Source organism: Camelus ferus, chromosome 15 (assembly GCF_009834535.1).
Source record: "Camelus ferus isolate YT-003-E chromosome 15, BCGSAC_Cfer_1.0, whole genome shotgun sequence".
Classification (NCBI taxonomy): domain Eukaryota; kingdom Metazoa; phylum Chordata; class Mammalia; order Artiodactyla; family Camelidae; genus Camelus; species Camelus ferus.
In genome coordinates this window covers 34,726,117-34,748,822 of record NC_045710.1, presented here as the reverse complement: position 1 = coordinate 34,748,822, position 22,706 = coordinate 34,726,117, and the positions used below count along the sequence as shown (strand labels likewise).

General features: G+C 34.1%; 1 protein-coding gene across 3 annotated transcripts in view; it reads right to left on the bottom strand.

Moving 5' to 3' along the window:
• Positions 1-11,833: 11,833 nt before the first annotated feature.
• FOXN2 (forkhead box N2) overlaps positions 11,834-22,706 on the bottom strand; it is a 50,844-nt gene continuing 39,971 nt past the window's right edge. For all 3 annotated transcript variants that reach the window (XM_032497479.1, XM_014560179.2, XM_006185780.3), the window contains exons 5-6: positions 17,481-17,549; positions 11,834-16,243 (exon numbers count right to left, since the gene is read on the bottom strand). In XM_032497479.1, coding sequence (XP_032353370.1) covers positions 15,720-16,243; positions 17,481-17,549 — 593 coding nt within the window. In that variant the 3' untranslated portion in view covers positions 11,834-15,719. The remainder of the gene's footprint in view (positions 16,244-17,480; positions 17,550-22,706) is intronic.

The window sequence follows — 22,706 nt, the reverse complement described above, 5'->3', positions numbered from 1 at the left end:
TGAATACTATTAATTAATTATGTAAAGATATATGTGCATTTACTATGTGCCAGGCACTGAGAGAGAGAACATGGTACCCACAGTCCTCAAGAAGCTCCCTTAATAAGTATCTAGTTGATTTATTATCTAAGATAATAATAATAATAATAGATTTACCTTCCTAAGGAGATCATTATACTGTATAATTGGGGACAGAAAAAAAAAAAGTTAAACGGTTAGCTCTCCCAAATTCACAAAAAATTATTTTCATGAGAGAAATTCTGAAAGAATTGTGTTTCTGGAAACAAACCAAAACAGTCTGAACGAGATGATTCTGGAAATCCATTTTTGGAAACCATATCACCAGTCCACACCTGGAACTGTCCGGCTCTGTGCTAAATTGTCTAGCAGAGTCAAATGCAAAAGAGGAGGGACAATCTTGCAGAATGTTCTAACTAGTTGGAAAAATAAAATGTACTTGCAGGGCCCCGTACCCAAGAGCTCATACAGCAACTTTGTGCAAATTAGGAAAAAGCACCCACTCCAGGCAAATTACAAAACGGTGCCCCATCAGGGCAACAAATCAGATAAAGACACCCTTCCTGAGACCTGAACAAGGGTGTGTGTGGATACATGGAGCACAGGCTGATTTCAGCTCCACTCAACCCCCTGACTTTGTGTTGAACACAGACCACAGACCTGTGTGACAGCCCAGCTTATGGGGAGCAAGTGAGTAACAGTTCTAAAGACACTTAGGAATCATCTTGTGAGTTAAATTGTGACTCTTGTGAAAAAGAGATTTAAGAAATTTCCTATTTTACCAGTCTCTTCAAACCAAGTAACGTCCTTAGTTTAAAATGAAGTTTCTTCCCATTGCCGTTAGAAACATAGTTTTTTTTTTCCACAAAAGCTACATTATTCATATAAGGCCTTTTGTCCAGAGCTTACTGCCATATCAGCAACAAGAAGCCCCGACGGTGTGAGGGTTAAATGTTTGAAAATTCTCTTCCACTGAAGGCTGATCTTGTTGCCTAGTGACTGCTGCGTTGCTTGCTGCTGTCACTCACCTTGTCTCCAGAGAGTTATCCCCCACTCTCATAAGGAAGGTTATGATTGGACAAAGGTGACATCATAGCACAGAGAGGAGCAGCATCTCTTTGTCAAGACAGCACCAATAAAATGACTCAAGAGTTGGTGGTCAAGTGTTTTGGTTCCTTTGTTTTGTTTCCTTAACATGGAGCTAACAGATTTGATGAAACAGTTCCTTCTTTTGCCGAGCCAGTTTTGTAGGTGTTAGTAGGGAATTTTTGTCCATAAAAATATACCTTGACAGCACATGGATTATCTTCACATCCATTTAATCAACACTATCCCTGCCAAAGCCATTTCCCCTCCAAGCACTTGGTCAGCACTTGAGAAGGTGAATAGATTACAGGCAGAAAATGACTACCCTGGAGCTCATTATCACACCACTGGTTGCAGAGTGAAATTTCACACAAGGCAGGTTCTTCTGGGTGCTTATCTGAGAAGTACCTAAAGTGGTTCCAAAGCGTCAGTTTCAAGGACAGCTCTGTAATAAGCCTTTAGCGCACATACATGAGGCAACAAAAGTTTTTTAAAAAAATCGATTAAAGTTGAAAGCACACCTCCTTTTAAAATCAAGCAGTTGGAAAAATCTCACGCATTTTAGATAAGTAAATATAAGCTCTTTGATTACTTTTAAAATTTATGTCACACGTGTTTACACTGCTTTGAAAATCAGGCCTGATAGCCTTTATTTTGTTTTTTGCACTGACTTGAGCTACGCACGTAGTCTTGAATATTTCAGCCATTGAAGACATTAGCTATGTGACTGGAGTGTCGGTTGCAGATTCATTATGCCAGGCTGCTATATTAAATCATCTGTCAAATGTGTGAATAGTAAATATTCAGTATACAGCATAGTCACAGCTGGGATAATTGGATAATTGCTTCCAATTAATGCTCTATTTTGAAAGCTGCAACTCTATATAAAGCTTTGAGTTGAGCTGTAACAAAGGCAACCCCCACCCTGGGAAACAGAGAGTAAGAATTCCTTTCTGCATTTCTACTGGAAAGCAATTAGAGAGAGAGAGTACTGATAAATTATATATGGTCCTGCTTTTACCTGCACTGAAAAAGAACCTGTAATGTGTTAGCTGAAATGTGTAAATAAACCACCGCCTCTCCTGAGAGCTGGCTGCAAGTATTTTAATATTGCAATTCTCATTCAAATAATCAACATTGTTCTTAAAGTGAATTAAAGCTGACCATATATTTCCTGAGGAAAATTCATTTAAAAGAAGGGAAAGAAGCTATTTACAAAGAATCAAGTTACAAGAAAACACTAATCTTCAGAATTATCATCAAACACATTCAGGCCAAAAAAAGACAATTTATATATAATTCAATTTCCTTTAAGGATTCTGACTGGTGTGCAAGTGAAGAAAGCGGAAAGTTTGTTTAAAAGACATCTTAATAGATGTGAGGGGGAAGTTCTGCTTCTGACATGATTCTTGTTCATTTGGCTAGAAAATACCAAACATTTGGGTTCTTACAGTATTTGCATGTTAACAGTGAATTATGGTGTTGTAGAGCTGACAGTGCTATAATCTGATCAAGATTCAGTTTTATATTTACTTTTACTCTACCTAGTAATAGATTTAATGCTGTAAACAAGATCTTAAGGGAATGCTTAAATTACTTAATGAAAACTCAGATAGGCTAATTATAAAATTATTCTTCTCTGTTCCCTTAATGCCACAAAGAAACTTGGATGGCTTAGATCCAATTACACTTAAAACTAATAAATATGTATTTTAATAGATGTTTCAGCAATGTAGCCTGACCATTAGACCAATGAGAGGAGTTGAAGATTTTTACTCTATGAGACAACTTGTTAATAAGATACATTAATATATGTAATATATGTATACAGTTTAGAGAAACACCACTTCTTTCTTAACTTCCTGGATTATACATCTCTTGGTTTTGGAGTTATTTTGGTTTGAAGGGTAAGTGTAACAGGTTATAGTGTAGAGGATGTCCTGTTTTGTCAGAAGGTATTTCATTAAGAATTTGTATTTACAATTTGCTATGAATGATTTGCTAAGGTGTGGCAGTGACCCTTAGAATATGTAATTTGATGCCATTACTCCCAGATCTTGAATTCTAAGTTCTTACCATGGTGGCCACAGAACTCTGCATGACATGACCCTTGGAACCTGAATACTTCACAGGCCTCTACTCCTACCAGTCTTTCCTTTGCACAGGATGCTCAGGCAAATAGCTATTACTCTTGCTAATGCTGTAAAAACATCAAAGAGCTGCAGCCTCTACCTTAGCCTTCCCTCTTTCCTTCCTCTGGATATTTGTATATGTCACTCCTGCACATCATTTTAATCCCTGCTCAGAGCCACATAAGTAAGTGGGCCTCCCTGTCCACTTTATCTAAAATAGCAACAGTTGTGCTGCACCCCACAGGCCTGCAAGCCCTGCACGTGCCCAGCTTCAAGACCGAAAAAAGAGCCCAGAGTCAGCAACAGAGACATCAGTAGTTTAATGGAAAGGGGGAAGTTACATGTCTGAAGAAAGGTCCCAGAGTGACACCCCACCGTGTGCGGTGGACAGGACATGGCAGCAGTCTTTACTCCTGGGGTTGAGAGGGAGGTTACCAGTTACAGAGGGAATTGAGGTCAGGTTGACTCATTGGTTACCAGGGAAACTAGCAGAGGGACACGCCCCTCACAGCCCTTTCATAAGCTGTCATAGTGGAGACATTCTGATCTAAAGTTAGAACAGCCACTAGCTGGGGTGGGGCAAGTGTGTAGGAAGGTCGGTGGGGTAAATAGGGTGTAGGTGAAGCAGGCACTGGTCGAGCAGGGCATGTACAGAGAGCAAGAGAACAGCCAACTGGGTGGCCTGATCGTACAGCTATTATCACCTCTCCCTTTCCTCACCTGTTTTTCTTCATAGCACTTATCACTTCCAATATTTTATTTCAAATTTTTATTTTGCCAATCTCTTCCCACTAGAATGTAAGCTCCATGAGGGCAGAGACTTGCATTTGTTTTGTTTGCTGCCAAACCACCAGGGCCTTGGTGAAGATTCGTTGAATAAACGAAGTCCAAGCATTCTTGTGCCTGCTTAGTCCTGTAAACTAGAGGCAGTAAAACCTAATATTTTAAGGACAGATTTAGGAATTAGACTTGGTTTTTTAACCATTTACTGGCTGGTGTAACCACTGGCAATTTAAGCTCCTTGCCTGTGGATTTGTTCGTCTATAAATAATGTTTACCTCATTAACCTCAGAGAGTTAGTTGATGGGAGGATTAAATAAAATAACAAACAATATCTAAATGCTTGGTTTAATACTTGCTATGCCTGTCAAGTAGAAAACACTTAATAAGCAGCAGTTATAACATTCCAAATAATACCCTTCATACATTAGTAAATCAGATTCAGGTAGTTCTTAATTTAATTAAAAAAAAAAAAGCCATTGAATTTCTAGCAACTGGTTTTCCATGCTCACTCAACCCTCCTCAGAAACCTTTTAATATTTCTTCCTCTCCAATCCATCTCATAGTCTGTATGGGAACCATCTCTCTGACCTGAGGGTTTTTATTTAACTCACAGATCTGAAAATAGAAGCTATTGAATTTATTTCAACTTCTCATCTGTTCCTTACTAACAAATTTTTATTAACTTTCTTACTCCGCATTTCAAATAGGACAGATTATTTTTGTTTTGTGAAAAAGAAATTGGAATTTCAAGGAGCTTTTCTTCCTACTACCCCGTGTAGGCTCTTAGTTCTCACTCCGCCCCCCACCTCCACACCCCCACACACTCACCTAGGCTACCACTGATCTGCTTTCTGTCACTATAGATTCAGTTAGTCTTTTCTAAAATTCCATGTAAATAGAAGCACATAGTGTATATTCTTTTGCACCTAACTTCATCTACAGTGTTATGCGCATCAGCAGTTTCTTTTATTTCTAAGTGGTGCTCTGTTATAGAAACTCACCACCATGTTCTTATTCATCGGCTGACGGACATTTACGTTTTTCCATTTTAGACCTATTCTGAATACGACTACCATGAACATTTGCTCTCATGAACATTCAGACACAAATATTTCATTTTTCTTCAGTATATACCTAAGAATGAAATTCCTGGGTTTTATGGGCTGAATTGTGTCCCCTCCCTCTCCTCCAAATTCTTATCTTGAAACCCTAACCCCCAGTACCTCAGTGACTGTATTTGCGGATAGGGTCTTTAAAAAGGTAATTAAACTAAAATGAGGCCATTTAAGGTGGATCCTAATCCAATCTGACTGGTGACCCTGTTAGAAGAGGAAATTTGGACAAAAAGGAGACAGAAAGAGATACCAGGGATGCCACTGTGTAAAGCAAAGGCCGTGGCAGGTTACATGAGAAGGCAGACTTCTGTAAGTCAAGGAGAGAGGCCACTTTATCTAAAATAGCAACTGTTGTGCTGCACCCCAACAGGCCTACAAGCCCGCCCTGTACATGTCCAGCTTCAAGACTGAAAAAGAGCCCAGAACAGAGGAAACCAACACCTCCATCTTGGACTTCCAGCATCCAGAACTGTGAGAAAATAACTTTTTGATTCTTAAGCCATCCAGTCAGTGTCATTTCATTGTGGCAAACAGCCCTAGCAGACTGGTACACTGGGGTATATAATAAATGTTTAACTTGATAAGAAATTGCCAAACTGTTTTTCAAAGTGTTTGTGCCATTTTATATTCCCACCAGCAACTATGAGATTTATAATTACTTCACATTTTAAAAAATTGCTTCACATTTGGTATTTCCAATCTTCCTAATTTTATGCATTCTATTGGACGTATAGCAGTAGCTCAGTGAGTTGTTGTTGGTTTTAATGGAGGTACTGGGGATTGAACCCAGGATCTTGTGCATGCTAAGCATGCACTCTACCACTAAGCTATACCTACCTCTCTTATTGGGATTTTAGTACGCATTTACCTGATGACTAATGATGTTGAGCATCTTTTTCCATGGTCTTATTGGCTAGTCATATACCTTTGGTTAATGGTCTGGTCAAATCTTTACTTGTTTCTTTACTCAGTTTATGTCTTTCTAATACTGAGTTGTAGGAGCTTTTGATATATTATGAATACAATTCTTTGTTCGATACACATGTTGTGGATATTTTTTCCCAGCATGTTTGCCCTTTCATTTTCTTAATGATGTCTTTTGGAGAGCAAGAGTTTTTAATTTTGATGAAGGTAAGTATAATTTTTTTTCTCTTATGGTTTGTGCTTTGTGTGTTCTAAGAAATCTTTACCTGCTCTGAGATCAAAAAGATTTTCCTCTATGTTTTCTTTTATTTTTTTTTTTTACACTGTTATCTTTAACATTTAGGTCTATGATTGATTTCAAATAAATTTTTATATATGGCGGGAGGTAAGAGTTGAGATTCATCATTTTCCACATGTGTCTCCAATTGTCCAGCACCATTTTCTAAAAAAAAAAGTACTTACTCCTTTGAATTAATTTGGCACCTTGTTCAAAAATCAATTGATCATATATGTGTGAATTTTCTTTCTTGACTATTCTGTTTCTTATATATATTTATGACAAATACCATACTGTTTAAACTTATGCCAAATACTGTACAATTTAATTATTATAGCTTTAGAGTAAATTTTGAAATAAGGTAGTATAAACCATTCAACTTTTGTTTAATGTTTTTGGCTACCTTCTAAGTCATTTGCATTTCCATATAAATTTTAGATTCAGCTTGCCAATTTCCTCAAAAAAGCTTGCTAGATTTTGATTGGGATTGAACTGAATGTACAAATAAATTTGGAGAGAACTGACATCTTAACAATGCTTAAGTCTTTGAATCCATGAACACAGTGTATCTGTCCATTTATTTAGATCTTCTTAAGTTCTCTTGGCAATGCTTTATAGTTTTCATTGCACAGGTCTTGCATACATTTTGTTAAATTTGCTCCTTTCTATTTCATTTCTTGCATACTAATGTAAATAGTATTTTTAAAAATTTCACCTTCCAAAAGCTTGTTGCTACTATATTGAAGTACAATTGATTTTTAAATCATTTTACATTTTAGTTGATTTTTAAATCCTGTGGCCTTGATAAATCTGTTTATTAGTTCTAGTAGCCTTTTGTAGATTCTTTAAGATTTTTTTTACATATACAATCACGTTGTCCATAAATAAAGGTGGCTTTATTCCTTCCTTTCCAAGCAGTATACCCTTTAGTACTCCCTTCTCCTCCCTCTATTTTATTTCTTGGCCTTACTGAAGTGGCTAGGATGCCCAGTAAAATATAGAATAGAAGTAGTGAGAGGAGACACCCTTGGCTTATTCATAGTCACAGTGGAAGTGGCTCTCACCATTCGATATAATGTTAGCTGTAGATTTTTCAGAGATGCCTTTTATCAGGCAGAAGAATGTCAAGAGCTGTGAAGGATGTGAGCTTTTACAGTACTTTCAAGCCAACAAACTTGCCTGGTACAGTTTTATGGATGCTGGCAGAAAACATGAGACTCCTGGGTCAGAGACAAAGGAATTGATTACTTACAGCACAGAAAGTAACATGAGCTTCACCATCATGTTGGGTCTCATTATTCCCATGGAGCTGTGCAAAAGCAGCCTAGGTGGATGCTACTTAGGAAACCCAAATATTTTATAAAGGCTGCAAGCGAATGTGTCTGACCTTTGATCCAGAGGGAGCCATTACATTCTTGAAAGTATAGTTTGGAAGAAAAGACTGTCAGTGCCTCTGTTTGCAAGATATGCAAAAGTATGAGACACTGTACTTCACCTCCATTAGGATGACTATTATGAGAGAGAGAGAAGTTGAGAGACACACAAAGGAAGAAAAAAACAAGTGTTGGAGAGGATATGGAGACACTGGAAAATCTGAGCATTGCCGTGGGACTGTAAAAGGGTGCAGCTGCTGTAAAAAACAGTATGGTGGTTCTACAAAAAAATTAAACACAAAATTATCATCCAGCAATTCTACTTCTAGGTATATAACCAAAAGAATTGAAAGCAGGGATTTAAACAGATACTTGTATACCAATGTTCATAGCATTATTCACAAAGGCAGAAACAACTCAAATGTTCATCAACAGATGAATGGGTAAACAAAATATGGTATGCATTATGGTATGTATATACATTGTACATATATTATATATTATATATGGGAAGTTTATAGAGATACAAGCCTACCTCAGTAAACAAATAAAAATCTCAAATAAACAATCTAAACTTACACCTAAAGGAACTAGATAAAGAAGAACAAACAAAACCTAAAGTTAGTAGAAGGAAAGAATTAATAAAGATTGTAGCACAAACAAATAAAATAGAGACTAAACAATAGGAAAAATCAAGGAAACTAAGATCTGGTTCTTTTAAAAGATAAACAAAATCAAAAAAACCTTTAGCCAGACTCATCAAGAAAAAAAAAGGATGGTCACAAATAAATGAAGTCAGAAATGAAAGAAAAGTTACAACTGGCATCACAGAAATTTAAGAGATTAAATTAAATAAGAGATTACTATGAACAATTATACACCAATAAAATGGATGAACTAGAAGAAATGGACAGATTCCTAGAAATGTACAATCTCTGAAGACTGAATAAAAAATATGGACAGACTGATTATCAGTAATGAAAGTGCATCAGTAATTTAAAAAATTCCAACAAGCAAAAGTCTGGGACCAGATGGCTTCACAGTTGAATTCTATCAAACACTTAAAGAGAAGTTAACACCTATCTTTATTAAACTACTCAAAAAAATTGCAGAGGAAGGAATGCTTCCAATGCTTCCAAACTCATCCTATGAGGTTAGCATTATCCTGATACCAAAACCAGTCAAAAGTACCACACACACACACACACGCAAAAGAAAAACCAAAAAAAAAAACCAAACAAACAAACAAACAAAAAAAAAACCAAAAATAAAAACAAGAAAAGGAAAGAAAATTACAGGCCAACACAAGGACATACATTCAAAATCCTTGACAAAGTATTAGCAAACCAAATTCAACAGTACATTAAAAGGATCCTACACCATGATTAAGTGGGATTTATCCTAGGAATGAAAGGATGGTTCAATGTCTGCAAGTCAATCAATGTGATACACCACATTAACAAATAGAATAAAAGCTAGATGCAGAATAAAACTTTTGATAAAATTTGACATCCTTTTTTGATAAAAACTCTCAACAATGTGGGTATAGAGGGAACATACCTGAACATAAGTCATATATAAAAAACCTACAGCCAACATTTATACTTAACAGTGAAAAGCTGACAGACACCATTTCTTCTAAGATCAGAAACAGGAATGCCCACTCTCACTACTTTTATTCAACGTATTATTGGAAGTCCTAGCCAAAGTAATCTGACAAGAAAAGGAAATAAAAGAAATCCAAATTGGAGAAGTAAAACTGTCACTATTTGAAGATGACATGATACTACATATAGAAAATCCTAAAAGTGCCACTGAAAAACTATTAGAATAAATGAATTCAATAAAGTTACAGGCTACAAAATTAATATACATAGATCTGTTGCATTTCCATACACTAACAACAAACTATCAGAATAGTACAGACTTTAGTTATAAAATAAGTCACAGGTATGTAATGTAAAGCATAGGGAAAATATAGTCAATAATATTGTAATAACTTTGTATAGTGACAGATGGTAACTAGGCTTATTGTGGTGATCATTCTGTAATGTATACAAATATCAAATCACCATGTCATACACTTGAAACTAACATATTTTAAATCAACTAAAAACTTTAAAAAAATTTGTTCATTTCATCTAAGTTATTGAATTTATTGGCATAAAGGTCTTATATATATTTTTTCATTAAGGCATAAAGGTCTTAATAGTATTCTTTATTACCCTTTTAATATCTGTAGAATATGTCCTTATGTCTCATTTCATTTCTGACTTTGCTGATGTGTCTTTTTTCCCCATTAATTAATCTGGCTAGAGTTATCACTCTTAATGATCTTGTCAAAAATGTTTCATATATTTTGTCCAGTTCCCTGGCTGCAGTCTCTATTTCAAATCCTCAGCCAGTGGACAACAATTTTGCTTCAGGTTCTTAGATCTCCACTGTTAGTATTTTCTACAATCTCTCTTTTCTGTCCAACTCCTAGTTTCCTCTTTTATCAAATTTTCCCAACAAGATGGATTTATAAGTATTTACTTGAACCAAAACCTCAAGGTAAAGAAAAATGTATAATGGAAAACTATCCACTTAAAATTTTTGTGTAAGAATCACTTTCAGTTAAAGAGGGATTATTGTTTATTCACTACATTATGAGCTAAATAACTTGCTTTGAAGTTCATTGAAAAATGTTTCTAGTTTTCCAACAATCTTTTAGAACACAAACTATCCTTAAATATGTTATATTTTCTATGTAGTACATAGTTACTTTAATTTAGAAGTTAGTAGCTTCTAAACTTACCTCTATTTAAAATTTCATGGAGCTATAACATAAAACAAGGACTTACTTGTATCGTGCAGGGAACTGCATTTAGCATCTTGGAAAAGAATCTGAAAAAATAGAGATATATATATATAACCGAATTACTTTGCCGTACACTTGAAACATTTTACATCAACTATGTTTCAATACAAAGTAAAAATTAAAAAATTCATGGAGCATATTAACAATATTTTCATTCTTAAAGATTTTCAGCACTTTTATATCTAACTTTTTGAACTTTTGCTAGCTTTATTTCCAATTAAAAAAAATGAAAAATTCATGTCCTGAAATTCTTGAGGAAAAGACAATGTGTTTTTACTTATAATCTTTTTCTAAAAATGATATATAAAAATCATACCAGTTCAGAACTAGTATGAGCTACCAAATAGTGAATCCAATAGTGAGAATGAAATTCTCTCTGTAAAGGAACAAATACATTAATCTCAAATGGCTATCTTTTAAATGAATCTGTAATTCAAAGGGATGCCTTAGAAGGATCCAGGGCTTAGAGAGGGTGGTAGGAGTACAAAATCAATATGGCTGTCTCACTGACTCATTTTGAATAAACAGCTCTAAGTAAGACAATACCATTTAAAGGACCAGCACAGAACTTCAAAGGGGACGTAATTCCCCTGGGGGAATTGAAATCAAGATATTGGTTGTAGATTATTCCATTTTCCAATGGATGCCCTAAGTTTTAAAAGGTGGTATTGCTGGTACTTTTGAAGTAAAACTACTGTACAGTTGACCCTTGAGCAATGTGGGTTTGAACTCCGAGGGTCTACTCATATTTGGGTATTTTTCAACAGTAAGGACTATCGTACTACAGTCCGTGGTTTAATCTGCCTTTGCGGAGGAATGGGAGATACAGAGGGCTGACTATAAGTTATATGTGAATAAACCCCCACATTGTTCAAGGGCCAACTGTATTTAGAAATAGTCTTAATAATTTCATATTCTACTCAATTTTAAATCATATTTCAAAATATCTCATATATATGAATAGGAACAGAATTTAAACTTTAGGAAGAGAATAATGTAATGAACACTGTTTTAGCTTTCAACAACTAAGGTGACATGTAAAAACCAGGAAAAACAATACTTCTAAAAAATAGTCTTAAAAAAATTCTGAAATTAAAACTTTATTCCTGTATGACTCCAATTCTGCAACACTGAAATGGAAAGAGTGTGTGTGTGTGTGTGTGTGTGTGTGTGTGTGTGTGTGTGTGTGTGTGTGTGTGTAGGGAGTATGAACCACCTACATCTACACTACCAACCACCAAAGGACAGAGAAAGCACCACAAAAATGTTACAAAACAAGGTTTATTCTGTAATACTTCATCATAATGAATTGCATCTCTTTGGTAAAAATAAACTTTATAAACATTTTAATAATCAGAGATTAGATACAAAAACTAAACATTTGTTAAGTTGTTTTTAACATGAGCAAAGACTGGCAACTGAGAAGTGGTTCACTTGGACAGGTCACCTACTGGCAGTTATAACTCAAACTCAGGGTAATTTTTATGCTACATTAGAAAAGAGGATAAGGACACAGTTTAATAACTCAAATTTCTTGAATCAGAAAGAATCCTTATACTTTCAAATAAATAATAGTTACAATGAATTGGCAATTATACATTTTTATACACTATATAATGGCAACATAATACTTTAAAATTAAGCACTTTGTTTAATAAGAAATGTACAACAATTTTAAAAACAACTTTTGACAATGGCACTGGCAGTTAGATGCAAAAAATGTGCTTCAAGAAAAAATGGCAGGTACAACATTAAAATACTCTACTTTGTCTTTCAATAAATATTTGACTACATCATTAACATACTGAAGCAAACTTTATTTAAATCAAAGCTTACACATTTCAAACTAATAAAAAACTATAAAATATATGTAAACCAGAAAGCCTCAAAGGTTCTTAATTGAATGCTATGGTCTTCACAAAAAGTTGTTAAGTTACTGTAGTATTTAGGACAATAGTCTTTACAGCCTTGTGAAATAGCCACTTGTGTTGCTTAAATTGCTGGGAAAGGCCTCCTGGTCTACCAAGACACACACATTCCCCCCCTAAAAATTTCTCTAGTTTTAAATTCGTGCTAATGTATATTTAATTGACCATCTAGTATGAACCCTTTACATAATGCCTCAGAAAGGAGCAAAAGAAAAAAATACATATATTCTAAACTTTACTATATACAAAGGAATCTAAAGAGAAGTCATGCTGGCTATTATGGACAGGAAAGGCTTATTAAAGGTGGAAAAAGGTGGTCATCCACCAATAATTCGCTTTTCCATGAATACAAGTATTTTTTCTCTGAATTTGAAATGTAAAATAAAACATGAACTAATTTAGTAATATATTGCACAAATAAATTTCAAAAATATATATTCCAGAAACACTGATTCTATTTAGGATATGACAGATGATTAGTTGTGTTGAGTTAAAACTTTTACTAGGGATCTGTTATAAAATGGAATCAGCTGTAACAATGTACATTGATGCAAAGCAAATTATATGTTAGCTTAAATCACAGTTTAAAAATATGTTGGAATATATATAACCTCTCCAAGATTGCCAAGTTGTTTCTATTACAGGAAAATATTTAATAAAATAGTCTTGGAAATACCATTTCCAGTCGACAGGACTTGGAATGACTTTCCTTAACTGGATGATTATTAGCCATGTTTTTATCTCAACACCCCTGAGGAATGGGATCATGTCTATGGAAGTAATAATGGGGGACCATAAGTAAAAAGTTTCTTCCCCTTAAAAATAACTGCCTTGGTAAATCAGCAAATGGAAAGTGATACACTGAATTCTGTGCAAGAATTCAAAATAAGATATCATGTAACTCCTTCCTGTTAGTTTTTAGTGTGAAAGTGTTTACTGACTTTGCTAGTGATGAATATAACTTTCAACTTTCAAATTTGTGGAAAGAGTACATGAAGAGGGAGAGAAAAATCAGGTTTAAAGAGTTATTGTTATTTATATTAAGAAAAGCATTTTGAAGATCCCTATTAAAACTGGGAATGACTTTCCCCCTCCTTATCTTAGATCATTTTCCTTTACTTATACAGAGTAATTATCTAATGGACAGGAACAAAAGAGAACATTTGTGGTAAAGAATTTCAGCTGAACAAAACAAACTGGAACCAGATCATTGAAACACTGTTACTAAGGTCTATCCAGAGGACCACAGTAAATAGCTTAAAAATTTTGTTACTAAAGTGATTTTTATAATTTGTGTACTATTTATACTGTGGTATAAAGGCAATTTTTGGTGTTATATTCATTGTCTACAGTAAAAGGTGTTAACTTGGGTTAGCCATTTTCTATAGAAGATGTGACATATATGAAGGAAAAAAACCCCCAATACCTCATGTTGCATACTTAAGGACTATTTTTCATATCAACAAGTTGAAAAAAATTACTATTTTTGAACAGCACCAATTCTATTAATGTGGCTATCCAGGTTCAATTACAACTAACATGGAAACAGGACAGATCATATTAATGTTGTTATCCCTGGCTTAAAGATTTGCCAATTGAAAAAGACTTTTTCATTATGCTTCTCATTTGACAGTTTTGCCCAAATAAACTCTTAAAATAGAAATATTTGTCTCTTAAAAAAATTAAGAAAATGATTTATTGTCATAGAAATAGTGAAAGTAACAAACCAAAATCAAGAGCCTGTGTGTATACATATGTATATATATATGAGCTATCAGAAAATGAAAACAAGGTCACCGTCAATGAAACATGATGTAGTATAAGACTGAACTTTTAAAAGGTTGCTTTCACTGTTATAAAACAATATATAGTGAATAAGTTTAGTTTTAATAGCATCCCTTGTTCTTTTTGAATGATATAGTTGAACTATATAAATGATATGAAAAAATGTATCATACAAGCAGATTTGTTCAAATATTTAAGAAGGCCTTAGTCAATACATGTTTGGAAGGTAACAAAGTCTTTTAGTGTGGATTTCATGGCACATAATAGGTATTACACTGCCTCCTCAAAAGAACTTATTAAATAAGATCTAATTTTATATGAATTTTGAAATCCATGAAGGCATTTTTCTCTCTAGTTGTTAAATCCTTTAACTTAATTGGGTACACATACAAATTTAAATTCATACAAAGCTTGGACAGAAGGCTTTTCCTAAATGATCTACCTTTATTTCTGATGACACAAGTAATAGTATTCAAAATGTTTATGTTAGATTACACTCCTTTTGTATTACAAGATTCTCAGAATACAGTACACTTAGCAACAAATGAAAGATCCTCTTAATACAAAAGTGTGTCAAAATGGGTGTGTTAACCCCTAACACACTGTATGGCTATATCCTCTCATTGGATAGTTTCTCCTCAACAAAGACAGCTAGTGGCTAACATTTAAACAATGGCTGCAAAGCACTTTGGGAAAGAACAAACGGCTCCAATAAATGCTATGCAATATCTGGAAAGTTAAAAATTTTCAAAGATAAGATTGTAATAGGAATTGGAGTGTTCTTAGATGAAATTACATTACAAAATTGCCTTTTCTGAATCTTAGAACTTTTTCTATACTCTGCCTATGTATCCAAAAGGAACTTTCTAGAAATCTAGGATCTTTTCTAGTTCAATTTTGTTTATACCTCAACAAAACAAATTTAAAACAAAAATTAAGATAAAATTAAAAATTTGAATCTCATCTTACTGGATTGCAATGTGTCAAGAGAGGAGTACGTGATAAAGACAGCAGCAGAACTTTTAGCTGGATCAGCAACTATAGGTAACTACAGATTGGAAAAGAAAATGAAAAAATATGCTACAGAACCACCAATTCTTACATTCTGACATATTAACAGAATAACAGATTTCCCCTACAAGTTTAAGACAGAGGCTGGGGATTCTCTTACATGAAAATTTCCAAATTTTGGAGACACTAATTGCAAAAATTATGCTTTTAGGACTTCACATCATATGGCTGGGCATGATCCTTAACAGCAGTCATTTAATAAAAATTTAAAAAAACAAGCAAACAAAAAATGTTTTGAAACAAGTAATTAGCACCCCTCCCCCACCCTAAAACAAAAGAAGTCCATTATGGCTTTGATATCCCTTGTAAAGAATTAAGTAGAAGAGTATTGCCACACTTCAAAATAATTTCACACTAATAAGTATTTCTATTTTTTCCTCTGCTTTTGATTTTGTATCTTTGCAGTACTTATTAGGGAACCTAGACATGTATGAATTCCAGCAAGGTGGAGCAGAGATCCAGCTGCCTCCTTGAGCTCCTCATCAATTTCTTGACATGACTGTTTTCGCCTCTTTTTGCCTGGTTGCCCTTGTTCAGAGGTATCTGTACAAGCCTGGGATGCATAGCCACTGTCTCCAAGAGGGTCATCTTCATAATCAACGTCTGTATCTTCTTCACTGTGAAATCCTTCACTGCCGTCACTTCCTACATGGCTACTCTTTGGGATAAATTCATATACCTCATCCACAGAAGACAGGGAAGACACACTAGACCTGGATGCACAACGCTGTGCTGCCATGCTACTTGCACTGTAATTGTGGTCTTCTTTTGGATCGATGCTGGTGGCTAAAGAATCACTCTCATGTAATCGCATAGCACTGGAATGATTAAATGCATTGCCATAACCCCTCTTTTTTTGCACTGCTGTTTTAAGAGGAAGAGGCTTCTCACCTGTGGAAAATAAAGCTTCGATCAATAAATCAAATGCATTTGATCACAAAAACAGGCCACTGAAAACTACTATATCATTCCTGAATAGGCCAATTTAGATTGGCAATGTTTTGTAGGTGGTTTTATTTTACACAGACCATATCATCCTATTGGTATTAATCTGAAACATTTTAAACCACTTAATGGTATGTCTCGATCTTTGCCTGGAAAATATAATTATTTTGAGCTGCCTGCACAGAATGCCTCAATATCAACGTGCCACTGTCTAGCTAACCATTTCCTTGTTGATATTTAGGTTGTTGCCAATTTTTCATTATTACAAATAAACCACAATGAAAATCCTTCTGGATGCCTGTTCTCACACATATGCAAGAGATAACAAGAAACAGAATTACCAAGCAAAAGAATATACACATTTTAAATTATAATTGGTGTTTCCAAATTGCCCTCCAAAACGGTTGCACCAATTTATATCCTACAGTGTATGATAATATCCAATTCTATACTTAACCTCTAATGTCATTTTAATTTTTCATAATCTCATGGACAAAAATATAGTATCTCAATATTGTTTCATTTTGCATCTCCCTGATTTCTAAAGGCATCTTTTCAAATGTGTGCTGTCCACCTATATATTTCCTCCTCTGAGACCTACCTATTCATATATTTTGCTGGCTCTTCTGTTGAACTGTTTTATTTCTTACTTATAGGATCATTTTATATTAATGTGTATATTCGATATTAATCCTTTGTTACATACAGTAAGGAAATGTTCTCCCAGTGGTGTGTTTATTACTTTTCTTAAAGATATCTTCTGTTCTCAGAACTCTAAAAATTTGATGTTTAATTAAATTTACTCATCTTTTACAAATATTGCACTTTGTATCTCAAAGGTGGCTTTTCCCATTTCAAGATTATAAACATACTTTTGAATGTTTTCTTATTTATAGCTTTCATTTTTACTTAAATTTTTAAGATTAATTTCTAAAAATGCTACTTATTTCTTTATTTCTTGGTCAATGTAACAAGATCTATCACATCATTAACCTCAATCTCTCAACTGTCCACATAAATGAACAGAAATACAGTAAAATGGAAACTGAATTATTCAGATGAAAACACGATTTAGTTGGAAAGAAGAAATTCTGTCTGTAACACTGAAATATTTTGCATGCTAAATGACATTTGAAAGGCACTCACAAAAATGTATTTTAAAAAGAAAAGCACAATTGCTTACATTCTAAAATTCCTTGTTCTATAGAAGTATTTAAAAGCATCATTGCAGTGGCAGCATCAATATCAGATTCTGAAAAAGAATGATAATATTAATATTCTTTATAAAAAAGAGGCTGTTATAAGTATTTGTGTGTACCCAAAGTTAACCAACTTATCAAGGTTTTGGTGTATTTTCTACTTAAAAATATACATATATGTACATACACATGCACGTGCATACACACATTAAACAAAATGAGGTACATATTATTTTGCAATCGCTTTTGTTCACTTAAAATTATGAACAGTATTGTATAATGAATTGTGAGGTACTAGAGTTCATGAAAGTTCTCTTTTTCACAATGAAAATAAGAAACTGACCTACATTTCAGTAAGGATTGCCCTTAAACAGATTAAATTAACTAAAAATGCACAAAATATTAGTACTGACTTCAGTTATAACTATATACAAGCCTTAAGTACTACAGGTTTATATAATACTCAGGAGCTCAAACACAATTATGGATATCCCATAGAAAAACAGGCTTTTAAAAGGTTGGTAAAATCAGCAGGTTCTATTCTAGGTAAGGTCTTTATGGTCTTATATCTACTTTTAAACTGAAAGTTCCTCTCCATCTTGGTGATCTGTTAGTCTGAATAATTGCAATCAAATAAAAGTGAAATGGTATAATCTAAAATGTAAAAGGAAAGTTAGAAAATGTTTGTAAATGTTAGATTACAAAGAATAAGTTTAAAATAAGACTCAGATATGAAAGCTCCCATTTCTCTCTCAAAGCTGGAAAATTTTTATTACTACAAAGCTTTCCATTTTACTTATAATATCTGATTATAAAGTTACTTTAGATAATAAAGCCATGAGGATATTGACTTGTTTTCTCCTCATCTTGACCATAAACTCTGTGAAGGCAGGAATGTTACTATTATTGACCTTAATAAACAGGCCTAAGTAAATCAGAAAGACTGTTCTATGAGGGGACACATAATACCACACTCTTTTCCCTTGATACTGAATGTCTTCCCGGTTAGTCTGTCAGCTTCTTTAAGGTAAGAATCATGTCTTATCCTCTATGTTCCATAATGCCTGGAACAAACAGTAGTTCCTTGATAAATGTGTGAAGAATATATTACATCTTTCCCCTCCTTTCCTTAGATTAAGCTAATTATCACCAAATTACTAACACTGAGTACTTTCAACAGGCTTGGTATGTTCTAAGTATTATTACTCACCTAATCCTCACAAGTTTGAGGTGGGTACTGTTAGTATTTCCATCTTAAAGATGAGAAAATAGACAAAGAGGGGTCTCTAGGAATGACAGAAGTGGGATTTAAACCTGAGTTGTCCACCTCCAGAACCCAGGCCTTCAATCTGTACTCTATCATCACCCCTTAATACTTCCTAGGCATCATAATTAGAGAAGGAAGTTTTGTAGAAAATTACAGAATATCCTGGAAATTAAATTCTCTATTCTGTTATTCACTCAATAAGCTGAGTGTCCTGTTAGGAGGCTGACACCATTCCAGGCTGTGGGAATATAGCAGAAAGCAAAACAGGAAAATCCCTAACCTCTCAGAACACAAAGAAATACAGCATATCAGAGAGTAATAAATACTAGGGAGAAGAATTAAGAGGGAAGGGAGATAGAGAATGTGGGGAAAGGTGGTTGCAATTTTAAATACAGAGGTTAGGGAAGGCCTCAAGGAGAGGTAAGGTTGAGCAAAAACCTCAAGGAGGTAAGAGAATGAAAGCATGCAGATATCCAAAGGAAGAGCATTTCAGACAAAAAGAACAGCAAGCAAAAAGAATTTCAATCAATGATTCCCATATGCCACAGCCATAAGGCTAGCAAAAGAAAGATCTCTCTAATTCCTGTCTTTTAGAATGAGACCTGACTAAAATATGACAGAGTTCTGTATTCTAACATGTCTTTAAAGAAAAAAAGGTGCAGCTCTAGCCCATATTGTGTCTCTGTGTAAACTGGAAAAAAAAAGCAACTTGCCTCCAGGTGAACGCTTCCCTGTACCAAAGCACACAGCTTGAGGACTAGAGTGTAGGCTGATTTCAGAACCCTCTCATTGCCTCAGCCAGGTGTCCTTGTGCAGGGCATGACTTGCATGGCATTATGCAAAATCCCTAACAGACATTCCTTCTCAATGAAATAATTTTTCATTTAATTAAAAAAAAATCTACCTTGTTTACAATTTTATTTAAGAAAAAGGGAAGTGATGGTGAGAATCTAACACTGAAATGCATTATACTGAGGAAACAATTTCAGGAAATTTATAATCTTATAAAGGAAGCACCTATAAAACATTCTTAGTAAAAAAAAATTAGTATAAAAAAGTATATCTCTAACTTATAGTAACTTAGTAATTAGTAATAACTTGGTAAAAAAAAGCATATCTCTAACTTGACCTCTTATAGTAAACTTCTATTACAATTCAAGGAGTCATATTTCTGAAACACAATACCTAAAACTAGAGAAAATTGATCAAGAGATTTACTGTGACAAAATAAAAAAGCTGCATGAACATCATTTCTTAAAATAATAACAAAATTAGGTACTGCTTCTACAATGGTAGAATGATAGGAAAAGTGTTCCTTAAATACAGTTAATTCTTACAGGAATTTGTTTTAGCCAAATTAATCTGAATTCTCCCACATGAAGTTAACTTCATGAAACCAAAAACTTCTTTGCAAAAGGATTTTAGGTACATCTGATTTGTTTGGCTAAGTATGCTTCCCACAATGTCCTGCCAATTAACTGAAAAAAAAGTTTAAACTTCAATGTTAAAATATGAACTAGAGAAATGACCCAAAACATTTCGCAATCAAGAACACCTGATTATCCATGATTTGTCCAAAGTACAATCTTGAACTTCTTGGAACAAAAACTGTCTGTGTACACTTTACAATTTTTACTTATAATATTAAAATTAAACTGAAGACTTAGTTGTTTATTGCCACATCTGAAAACATTTCATAGTATTACTTTTTCATTAATAAGTACTTTATGCTATTTTAAAGACTGCTCTGTGTTTTTAATAAACATACTACCAGCTATATTATCTAACATTTTCAGTTCATAAAGCATGAAATTTGGCTCTTTTATAAAGTCTCTTGTATATATTTTCTCTGACACTAGGCGAATAAAATAATTCACTTTCAGCTGAAAATCATTTGTCATCAGAGTCATCAAAACAGTGAGTTGAACAACAACAACAACTTAGTTAAAAGTCACTATTATTTCCTTTTTTATCCTTCATAGTTCTGGCTGGAGTTCAAAACATGCTACTGATTTAATAACTGGTTCAAATAAATCTCTGTCAAAAGTGTTAATTTATACCTCCTGGTTTATATTTTCTTAGCCTTGATGCTAAGAAATTATTAACAATAATTGAGAAGAAATTAAAAAGACGTCAGTTTTAGCTATGTGAAAGTGAGAGTTACAAGACAAACAAGTTTCTGTTATCTGATTCTCAGTCCATTTGCTTAAGGAATTTTATGAGAATCACAGAGGCAGAATTTAAATGGTTATAGGCTACATAATGACTACAATAGGGTTTACTGCCTCTATCAAAACCAACATACACATTTATAGGGCATCCAAACAGAGAAACTGTCTGGTGATTATTCAAAGAAGTAGGAGAGTGCTTTCAATAAATTACCAACACTTTAAGCTGCTTGGACAACCTGTTTACTTTCACTTCAATTAAGACACAAATTATGCCGATTATGAACTTATTTTATACATAGTAGTTAGCACCTCTTAATCCCCTACTATATATCCTCTAATAATATATCTTGCCCCTCTGCTGCTATCATTTGATATAATTGCTTTGGGTCCTTTTTATGTCTTAAGAAAGTTACTTAATTTCTCCAAAGTCCAGTTTCCTCTTTTTATAAGAGAGGGTAACAACATCTCAAAGAGCTGTTGTAAGGATTAAGAAGGATAATGCATGCAAAACACCATAGACAGGAACTCAGTGCTAATTAATGTTATAATTTAGGAATATGTTCAAACTCATTATGCTAAATAAGTTCTCTTTGATTTGGCTAACACTTGCTTGAACTTCTTCATTTGCCTTGCCCATGCTAAATGATCACATCTACAGTTACTGGACGGAGGCTACCCAGTCCTCTCTACGCTCTTAGGTTTCAGTCATACTTATCAACCTGCCGTTCCCAGCAACTGTTCTCCATCAAACCTCTATCCAAGGTTAAGTATCCTCCCAACTCCAGCTCAAGCACCACACTTTCTTCTCTAAGAGGCCTTTCCTGACCTACCTCTAAGTTTAGTTTGCCACCCACTTCCTTTTTTCCCAGTATACTCTGCATAATTCCAGTTGATCTTCTTCAATTAAACTATATGTTTTCTGAGAGCAGAGCCTGGATCTCTTTCATTTCTGCATATCTCAAAGCACCCAGGTCAGTGTTTGGCACTGAGGAGGAATTCAGCAATTACTTGGGAGAATAAACTGTTGAATGTTTAATAGATTTATTGTTGTATTTTTCAAACCTTTCCCTAGAAATAATATCAAGAATTAAGAAAAAGCAGATTTCCTCAAAAGTCTATGAATATGTGCTAGAGCAACCTGATTTAAACACAAAAATTTTTAAAGTTTTTGTGTGGTATTATGTTTTTCTCTTAAAACTCATGAAAACTTTGTATTCTATTCCAGGACAGGCCTGCATTTGTTTTAACCTAGAATACCAACCACCCTTCCCACCAAGTTAATTATTACTAAGGGATAGGTCTAAGACTCAGAATTACAGAGACGGAGGAAAGTAAGGTGTTAGCAGCAATGGAGAGATGATGGATCATATGTATAACTCATTAGATGAAGAAGAAGTACCTAGGCTCTAGTTGTGGAAGCTGCTCCCCAAAGGAAGAAGCAGAATTTGGATGGAATAGAACAAGAACAAGAGGTTCTAAATAAACCCCAGAATTTAAAAGAGAAAATGTTCTCAAAATGTGTATATGAACTAAGCTTAAAAGACTAAGAATCAGAACCTACTGAGGTAATACAAAGATAAAGGAAGTTTTGGCAATACCTGTAACAGAGAAATAATATCTTCCCACACAGGCAACAGGAAAATGGATACTTACGTTACATTAAGTCAGAATATTATCTAAAGCAGACTCTCAACTCTTATTTTTACAGACCATCATTATATTGCTTCTTAGGCTCAGCTTAGTGTAGTTTCAAAGAATCAAAATGTCTCTGA